This window comes from Thermobia domestica, chromosome 3 (assembly GCF_964235325.1).
Source record: "Thermobia domestica chromosome 3, izTheDome1.hap1.1, whole genome shotgun sequence".
NCBI classification, from domain to species: Eukaryota; Metazoa; Arthropoda; class Insecta; order Zygentoma; family Lepismatidae; genus Thermobia; species Thermobia domestica.
This window is the reverse complement of record NC_137456.1, coordinates 106,348,534-106,359,233: the sequence shown is the minus strand read 5'-3', so window position 1 is coordinate 106,359,233 and position 10,700 is coordinate 106,348,534. Positions and strand designations below refer to the sequence as shown.

The following is a 10,700-nucleotide window of genomic DNA, read 5'->3' as shown; positions in this document are numbered from 1 at the left end:
TCATTGCCATTCCAAAGGACTGCTGAGTGCTTTCTGGTCGACTTGCAGAGTGAATGCATTACTGACTCATTAACTTCTGTATAGTTAGTTTTTGGGTTGATGGAGGACCAGAACGAGGCTCATCCAACACACTTCCCGGACGAAAAGTTAGCTTTCTTCTCTCACATGATCAAAGTCTGACGATTGGTGGCTTCTTATCAAACCGTTCGTTGTTGTGCTTCCGTTCATAGACCCACAAACTTGCCACTAAGCACTCATCCAAAGTGAAGTTACTGGTATCTACCATTGTTGTTCACCAAATAAAGAAAGGCATTACAATACACAGGTCAACGCACAGACTTTGTTCTTCTCCCTCCGCAAGCAGTCACGTGGCAACTCACGCGAGAAGCTGTTGCCATATCGATGGTCAAAATGGGAATTTCAAATCTCAAACATCTTAACATATATATTGTTAATTACACGCATTTAGTTCGGGTGTAGTGGACTTTCTGGCTACCCTGTAGACGAAGAGTAACTGAGAAATAAATATGTGCATAGAAAGAAGAAAAGGAAGAAAATGTAATTTAACATATGTATATTTTGTCTTTTAAAAAATGTTAGCTTGGTGACCTAAATTCTAAATTATCTTGAATTTTATTTTCTGTAGCGTTCTATTTCGGATTTTGAAAGTAAGTTAAAGTATAACATTTTAATAAGGAATTACTTGTTCTAAAACGTACGGAAAGAAAATTTATTGTGTTAATGTTGACCGTGATTTAAGATTACTTCCAAAGTAAATTTTTATTATTACGTTTTTAATAGAATGTGTAATACTGAATAGGCGAGGAGGATAACAAAACATAGTGATTTTCTATCTGAAAATTGCAGCTTGCGAATAAATAGGCTTAGCGTTCAAGGGAACTTGCGGGGAGTAGCTGTGAATCATTAAGGTGCTATAGTTCCAATACCAAAACGAAACAAAGTATGACCCGTCTGGAAAAAGCTTTGGATCCTGTCCCAGTTTAGGTAAACATAGATTTGTAAAATTGGTAAATGTTTAGCACACGGGGTCAAGAAGTACGTAAAAAAAATTACGGGAAAAATGGAAGATGCAAGTACTTAGACCTAACCTAACCTAACCTAACCTAATATTAATAGAAATAAGTGGAATTCTATTATTTTTTTTCGAAAAGTATGCCGGACCCGTACGCTAATATAATCTAAAATAAAGTAAACTAATCTAACCTAACCTAACCTGAACTAATCTAATGTGAACACAAACTATTGAAATTAAACCTTTTTTTAAAGAAAAAATAGCTGGACCCCTTCTGCTAAACATTGTCCGTAAAATTTGAAGCAGAAGTTTGTTATTTAAGAAACCCAATCTATATAAGTAATTAAAATACGGTTTAACGGGAACTTATCTCTCATGTGTAAGGTAGAAAAACGAAATGCGACGTGTGCTCTTTAATAATAATATTACATAAGCAACCCATGATGAAGTAAAGGTAATATGTAAAGTGATCGTGCGTACCTATAGAAGTGTCGCAAGCTATGGAACACACAAGACATATGTTTTTGTCATATGAAGTTTTTTTTTCTGCTCTTGTTTTTGCCCCTGCTGCGCTTCTGCCCCAATTAGGAAAGCATTAATGCTTTCTAGTGGTTGCATGGGACAGGTTGGTTCGTGTTTTTCGGTTGCTGGTTTACTTTTGTCACATTTTGGAAGATTTCTGATAAAATTGAACATTTTCCATAAAAAGACATATTTATAAAGAACAAATTTCTGCAGACGATAGAATTAAATATAAAGTAATGCACTTGGTTTACAAGTGTAGGGTTACTAGTCTAAAATCATTACAAGTGTTTTACAACGGATAAAATAAGTGACTGCATAGGAAAGATGAGTGTATTAGATACTATTTTCCGTACAGGTTTACTTTTGATGTACAACTCGAAATAATTGTTGAAAAATTATAATTCTTTCACTGATTTCCTTCCTATTGTCCCTTAAAAGGTTTCCACTGGACGACATCAAAATATCTCACTTGGCATCAGGGGTAAAAGTGAGGGGGAACGTAGGGGGACTCCGTCCTCTCGCCTCCAAAAAATATGTACGGCGTCCTCCCAGTTCCTAAACAAATACAATGGGCATGATAGGCAGACAGACTGCGTGACGTCATGCCGCTACATACCGTCCTCCTACCCTTTCAAATCCACTTTACCCCTGCTTGGCATAAATAAAATTCAAGGGGGCCATCAGAAGTAATTGTTGAAAATTTACAATTCTTTTATGATTTGTATATAAATACGTTTTTCGGATGGTGGAATTTTAGTTTTACTTAAAAATGAATAAATAAACATTTCTTCTTTATCCAATGTTAATTTCAATAATAAACTGTATATAAATGTATATTTATTTCACTATTTGTAGATTTTCTGTGTAATATAATAATAGGATTATGAGGCTTACTTTTGCAACAGACTTTGCTAATGCGGTTGTAACTTCAGCTTTCCACAAAAGAGGATGGTATGAAGTACCAATTGAAGATAATCGTTCCAATATTGTTTGGTGAGTACAGAGTCACAATATCGTTTCACCGTACCATCAGATATGATTGAGTTTGTGTTTTGTCAGTAGTGTGGTGCATCGCAATAGATTTTTCTCAATTAATACAGATAAATTAGTTGTAGTTAAGTTGCGATAGCTCTTTGTTATACAGGTTTTCTGTTATTCCGTTTGAAAAAAAAAAAATTCTTAATTTATTTCATTATGAAGTGAAATCCCTTTCCTTAAAAGGGGCATTATAAAAAATACTGAGGCGGCTCTGTAATATAGTCACGAAGTCACGAGCCTTCCCAATACAAATTAATAACTGTCCGGGATGCATGCACGAAAGCATTTCCCATTATTTACTAAACCTTCCCTGCGCCTCGCTACTTGTTGTTTGTTTAGAGGAATTAATCGGAACCTGGTTAAAATATAGCTAATTTAATTAACAACTATTTAATATACATTAGTGGACACAGGTATGTACTGTATGTGAAGTTCTCACTGAATGGTTTTATTGCACCACAATAGTTCGACACAAGACACATCCACCACACACGTTTCGACTGTCTAAAAAACACACACACACTGCCCTTCGTGACGGCTCATGTTCACTTTCTACAAAAAAAAAGGGGGAGAAAAAGGCCACCCTCCGAGAGCGAAGGGAGCCAAGGACACTGACCATAGCCTGACATGTATTCTGTTACGTTATAGCTGTTCAGACTAAATATTTTGTAAAAGGAAAAAATACACTCAACATACGCCGCCCACCTTGAAATATCCATATTTCAACACAAATCCCAATATCGAAGATCTTAATATTGACAATAGATGAAATAAAAATACTAAAGTTACAATACTATGCAATTAAATGTTAAAATAAACATACTAAATGATCAATTACTTGTCTTCAGATTGAACTGTTGATGACTCCCTTTCGTCGAAAGGCAATAGAGACAACTTCACTATCGGCCTCTTGTAGAGTCCGTCAGATGTTTTCACTGTCACCGTACGCACGAGACCATCTTTTCCTGGGTGAGTCTCAATGATCCTGCCAAGTTTCCACAGTTGTGAGGGTTGGTTGCTCTCGCGAAGGATCACCATGTCATTTGGTTTGAAGTTGACAGTTTCTTTGCACCATTTTGGTCTTCGTTGAAGTTGCGACAAATACTCGGAAGACCACCGTCTCCAAAAGTGCTGCGTTAGTTGTTGAGTCAGTTGCCATCTTGTGAGACGATTCACCTTTGTACCTATGAAATCCTCTTGTGGTGGAGCTAACAATGCGTCGCCAGTTAAAAAATGACCGGGTGTGAGGACCCTAAGATCACTAGGATCAGCTGACATGGGAGTTAATGGTCGCGAATTAAGACATCCTTCCACCTGAACTAGCACAGTTATCATCTCTTCATATGTCAGCACTGCATTCTTCAAAATGCGTTTCAAATGATACTTCATCGACTTGATGTTGGCTTCCCACAATCCCCCAAAATGAGGTGAAGCTGGAGGGTTGAAATGCCACTGGATTCCAAGTGAGCTCAAATAATCACTTGTTGAATTTGAAACTCCTGTCGGCGTCACTATTGTCAAAAGATCCTTCAACTCACGGTTTGCACCTACAAAGTTTGTTCCGCAGTCACTGTATATGTCACTTGGCTTCCCTCTACGCGCCACAAAACGTTTAAGCGCAGCCAGAAAGGCTGAAGTAGATGCTTCGGTCACTAGTTCAATATGCACGGCCTTTGTACTGAAGCATACAAACAATGCAATATAACCCTTATATGTCTTGGCTGACCTCCCCTTTGTGTTCTTCAACAACACTGGACCAGTGTAATCTACCCCACACTGGTTAAACGGCCTACTTGGAGTTACACGTCCAGCGGGCAATTGCCCCATGAGCTGAGTTGTATTAACTCGAGAGAATCTGTGGCAGGTTATACACTGTCTCACGATCTGGCGCACCACATCTCTTCCTCTTAGTATCCAGTACTTCTGTCGAAGAACTGACAGAAGTAGCTGTGGACCAGCATGCAAATTTTTTACATGTTCGTCACGCACAATGAGTTCGGTTAAAGTATGTTTCCGTGGCAGTAGAATAGGATGCTTCTCGTCAAAGTCTAATTGTGCCCTTTGCAGCCTTCCTCCTACCCTAAGCAGACCTTTATTGTCTATGAATGGATGCAGACAAAATAATTTACTTTGTGCTGGTACGTCACCGTTTTCCTTAAGACATTTCAACTCTAGAGAAAATTCCTCCTCTTGTACCAACCGAATCCAACAAAACAATGCTTCTTCTAACTCACTCGCCGTCAAGGGTCCATGTAGCCTTGCATCAGGTTTACTCCTAGAATTATTTATGAATCGTTTGCACCAAGCTGTCACACGGTTTAATCTTGCTACCGAAGAGTAGTTTGAAAGAAGGCTAATATCTGCCTTGGCGTGCATTGTAGCAACCGACGTCTTTTGTTCAACAATCACTGCATCTGAGATCTCATCGTTAACCTCTACAGCTGGCACTATTTCTGCTGCTAACCATTCTGGACCTGTCCACCACAATCGATGATTGATCAGCTCGGACGGTCTAACACCACGACTCGCACAGTCTGCAGGATTGGTCTCACTGTTCACGTGATACCACTTGATGTTACTTCGTTGTTGCACTTCACTTACTCGATTTGCCACGAATGTCTTCCATCTACTTGGGCATGACGCAATCCAAGCAAGGGCTACCGTCGAATCAGAATAGGCACTCGTGCTGACTATTTCGACTTTAAGGGATTGAGACACAAAGTCCAATACTTTCACCAGGAGCACTGCGGCACATAGTTCAAGACGTGGCAGCGTTTGTCTTTTGATAGGGGCCACCTTTGTTTTTGCACTTAGCATGTTCACAGCAATGCTTCCGTCATTACGCACACATCTCACATACACTACAGCAGCATACGCAGCCTCTGATGCGTCACAGAACCCAACGAGATGAACTTCCCTTGTATCGTGTGGAATGGCACATCTTTGGATTCTCACTTCCTGCAGCAGTGGAAGTTCATCGCAATAGTCATGCCATTGTTTGATGATGTTGCTTGGAAGAGGGTCATCCCAGCCAATTCCTAGCTTCCAGATCTCCTGCATGAGGAGTTTGGCCTTTATGGTAGTAGGCGCTAGCGACCCCAATGGATCAAATAGTTTGGCCAAGTCAGACAATAACTGTCTCTTCGTAACACTATGACGAGTCTTTGGTACGGTGATTTTGAAGCAGAATGTATCTTCAGACGGACACCACTGCACTCCTAAGGCCTTGATAGCATCATTATCGTCCCAAGGATCTATCGCGTTTGTTTCTCTTAAATGACTTGGAATGAACTCTAAAACACTTGGTTCATTACTCGCCCACTTGCGCAATTCAAACCCTCCCTTTTCTAACAGTTGTACTAGTTGTGACTGTAGGTGAATTGCTTCTGTCACCGAGCTACTCCCAGTCAGACAATCATCCATATAGAAATCGTTAAGCACAGCTGGAGATGCTAACGGGAAGTTGTGTCCTTCGTCGACGGCCAGCTGCTGGAGACATTTTGTTGCTAAGAATGGTGCACATGCGGTTCCATATGTGACTGTGAGCAACCTGTAGTCTTGAATAGGCTGTTTCGGATCCGATCTCCACACAATGCGTTGAAAGTTTGCGTCTTCTTGCTTCACGCGAATTTGCCTGAACATCATTTTTGCGTCTGCACATAGGGCCACCGGGTGAGTTCGGAAACGCAGCACAATAGACGTGAGATCCTCTTGCAATCTTGGACCAACCATGAGAGTTTCATTCAGTAACACACCTGTCGTGGTTTTTGCACTAGCATCGAACACTACACGCAGTTTAGTAGTTGTGCTACTTTCCTTTAAAACGGCATGGTGAGGAAGGTAGCAACTTGTTGTTGGGGACACACTGTCTTCACTTGGCGAAATAGGTTCCATGTGACCGAGTTCTAAATATTCTGCCATAAATCTGCAATATTGTTCCTGATAGCCAGGCCACCGTACAAACTTTCTCTCTTGTTGATGGAGTCGTTTTACTGCTATATCACGAGAATAGCCAAGGTCAGAATGATTGGTCTTAAACGGTAAGCTAACTTCATATCGACCATTAACTCTTCGATGCGTCACTGCAAAATGTTCTTCACATTCCCTTTCTTCTACTGTTAAGGGACGCACAAACGGTACTTCTTCGATTTCCCACAATCGCCTCAATGAGACATCTAGATCACAGCACACATGAAATGCGGACACTGCCGATGAACCACTGCAATTCACTTTCCCCGATAACACCCAACCCAGTGCCGTTTCCAATGCGATAGGCGCACCTTGAGGGCCTATGCGTTTGCCTCCTTGGACGAGTAATGGAAACACGTCCGCACCGAGTAGTATGTCCACACCACTTGTTTTGTAGAACTCCGGATCAGCCAGATCTAAATCCTTGATATGGACCCACTCATTAACCCTAGTTAGAGCCTGTCTAGGCATATCTCCGGTCACTTTTCTCACTACCACTGCTGTTGTTGAATATTCATCGTTATTGTATCTTGACTTAAAAGCAAGATCTACAACTGCACGTGAATTGCATGCACTACTGGAAGCTATTCCCGAAATAGTTATATTTGCACTACGTCTTGGGAGTCCCAGCGCTTGAGCACATCGTTCAGATACAAAACTTACCTCTGATGCACAGTCAAGCAACGCTCGAAAAGATTGAAATTGCCTTCTGTTGTTTCTAACCTTTACCACTGCTGTTGACAGCAACACTTGAGGAAGAACAGTTGTCATTGTTCCCCCATCAGCTGCTACGTGGGACGACACATCTTGAGCGCACTGAGAGGAAGAATCATCTTCGGGCTTCCTGTCAAAATGTAGTAACGTATGATGCAGCTTTCTACAGCGATGACACCCACCTGATGTACACTGAGCAAGTTTATGTGTTCCTTTTAGGCAATTGAAGCACAAAAGCTTACCCTTTACAAAGGAATGTCTGTCGTCTACTGACATTTGAATGAAATCCTTGCATTTATGCAGCGCGTGCTGCAGTCCACACTTCACCCATGTCACATCTGCCGAAGCATGATACGCCACTGTCCTGCTCTTTCCGGACGAACTTGCCGATTTATGGGCCTGAGGTTTATTTGATTTGCTTGTCGCGGAAGCCGCGAGTGCGCGCGATCTCTGGTTGAGAAACTGCGATAAGTCTGCGAAAGTTGGAAGTTCGTTCGAGTTAATTGATAGCTCCCATTGTTCTCGTGAATCACTATCCAGTTTTTCAGTTATGTGGTACACTAGTATAGCATCCCAATGCTCCACAGGAATGTCGAACACTTTCAGAACTCGCACACATTCATTAGTTGTATCCACAAGCCGTCTTAGAGAAGCTGGTGAATCGGCTACTGCACACGGTTGACGAATCAGTCTTTTTATTGTATCATTTACGAGTTCGCGCTTATTCTGGTACCGAGCATTGATTATTTCCCACGCCTCTGTGTAATTTTGATCGGTCACCGACAATGATTGCACAAGTATTGCCGCTTCGCCACGCAAAGATGCCTTCAAATATTGAAGCTTTTGCGCTCCACTCAATAATGCATTACTGTCCACGGATGCCACGAAAAGATCCCGAAATGACAGCCAATCTTTTAAGGAACCATCAAATGTTGGTAATTCCAACTTCGGTAATCGCACTTCACTCACTTTTGAACAGGTTACGTTTTCATTTGATGTTGATGAAACACTTTCTGATTGCTTCATTACCACCAATTTATCAATTAATTCGTCCACTCTGTCTTGCATTGTTTCTATTTCTTTGTCGTACGTATCAAATGTCTCTTGATCACAGGTTCTTGTAAGATCTAACACAAGTTTTTTACAGTCATCTGCTAGTTGATTTGCCTTCTCTATGTAAGTATTCACTAAAGCTTTATTGAAGGACTCACTGTTTATTTTATTCTCCAAGCGCGTTATTTCGCGTTTGGTGACAGTTTTGGAAGCAAGTAATTGTTCCATCGTTGGTCACTTTTCACTACACGGCTAAACAAAGAACAGAGGGAGGCGGGGGGGGGGGGGTGAACGAGACACAGGCAGTTCAGCGGTTGCACAAATTACGCTGGTGTTCTTTACAATTTCACTTATCTTTCTTCTTCGAACACTATTAAAAAGACAGTACACATATATACACACAGTTCAAAATATTGCTCTGTTTTTAGTCTTTACGATTTTTTGTAACAGCAAAATCCGGCTTCACTAGGAGGACCAAATCAAATGTCCGGGATGCATGCACGAAAGCATTTCCCATTATTTACTAAACCTTCCCTGCGCCTCGCTACTTGTTGTTTGTTTAGAGGAATTAATCGGAACCTGGTTAAAATATAGCTAATTTAATTAACAACTATTTAATATACATTAGTGGACACAAGTATGTACTGTATGTGAAGTTCTCACTGAATGGTTTTATTGCACCACAATAGTTCGACACAAGACACATCCACCACACACGTTTCGACTGTCTAAAAAACACACACACACTGCCCTTCGTGACGGCTCATGTTCACTTTCTACAAAAAAAAAGGGGGAGAAAAAGGCCACCCTCCGAGAGCGAAAGGAGCCAAGGACACTGACCATAGCCTGACATGTATTCTGTTACGTTATAGCTGTTCAGACTAAATATTTTGTAAAAGGAAAAAATACACTCAACAATAACAATAATAATTAATAAGCCTATTTATTCCTGAACACGAAAGAGGAGCAACCGATTTTTTAAAAGTTATTTAATATGATTCAAGCTTGGTAACATTAAGCATTGTGACTTTAGTTTGGCTCTTTCTCGCGACAGAAACTTCCTCAGAGCAGGGGCGAATCCAAGACGGATTTCTGGAGGGGGGGGTTGTAATACTGCTACTTAGAGCTACTGTTAAGAGTTCCAAACTCTGGGATGGGTTTTATTTATATATGAAATAAGAAAGTTTCCTCTTCTGGGGGGGGAGCAATAGCCCCGCACACCCCACCTGAATCCGCCTATGCCTCAGAGAACAACCCTTTAAACGCCTACCCTTACGTACAAGCTAATCACACTTCTACATGACGAAAAAAAGTGCTTTCTATACTAATACTACTTGCGTCCAACGGGCTGAGAGAAAAGTGGACAGAATAAGGGAGGGCGGGAGAGTTTTGCCTTTCAGTTCTGTGTGTTCCACAATCCGCACAATGAAGATGTGTTTAGAAGGAAAAGACCTGGTAGTCGCGCGAGAAAGAATAACTCATACCGTTTCAAGGGTAACATTCCTTCTAAGTAGGTTTTCGAAGTTTTTTGTTTTCTGTATGACGCTCATATATAAATTATTATGAAGAAAAATAAACCACTTTCTTAATGATCCTCAAAATTTAATAATACGTATGATGTATGTAACTTTATACGGAGCTATTGAGCTATTGATATTTATGGAACTCAGCTTAAGCTATTGATATTTATGGAACTAAGTTTACTATGAACTATGATAAGAGGCGTCCGTTAAAAGAGTCAAATGGAATAATAGAAATATAACCGTATGGTTATTAATTTTTTTATGTGTGTAGTGTAATTGTAAATACGTATATTGTTGTTTTAGAGTAATAATTTTAGATATAAGTTCTTTAGGATTAAAAGTCATAAAGTTCTGTAGAATTATGTTCTTTTGTGTGTGGATGTTTTAAATATTGAGATTTATATAGAAATGTCTAGAAAAGAAAAGTGAAGGTTTACTGCAGAAACCAAATTTACCCACTACTGTCCTAGTGGTTAGAATGGTCCGAATGATTCGATCTATAGACATATTCTGTGATCTGAATTTCAATCGTAGCACTGCGTACTAAGTAATCTAAAATGCTTTCCTAGCAGTGTCTTAGTTTCACAGGTAGCAAAAATTCAGCTTTGAATATGAAAAGAGATTATATAAACGAAGTCACGAAGTTGAACAATTTCTGTTTGAAAGAGGCAGCACAAAGATTCAATTAGCTTCCATTAAATGTAGATGAAAGCTTTTTCAGACAGAAGTTAGGAAGATATGTAGTATTCATTGATTTTATAAAAAGGCTATTAACTACTTGAACTAGGTAACCTGAAGGATACTTAAGATGAAATGAAAGATAAGACTCGAAATAAACTTACACA

General features: G+C 40.0%; 1 protein-coding gene across 4 annotated transcripts in view; it reads left to right on the top strand.

Annotated features, from left to right (window-relative positions):
* The first annotated feature begins 545 nt into the window (after positions 1-545).
* Positions 546-10,700, top strand: part of LOC145680642 (polyglutamylase complex subunit TTLL1-like) — an 86,656-nt gene continuing 76,501 nt past the window's right edge. The window contains exons 1-2 of one of the 4 annotated variants that reach the window (XM_081751341.1): positions 546-668; positions 2,414-2,551. In XM_081751341.1, the coding sequence (XP_081607467.1) occupies positions 2,442-2,551 (110 nt within the window). In that variant the 5' untranslated portion in view covers positions 546-668; positions 2,414-2,441. The remainder of the gene's footprint in view (positions 669-2,413; positions 2,552-10,700) is intronic. The other 3 variants (XM_081751342.1, XM_081751343.1, XM_081751344.1) reach the window with 3 other exon arrangements.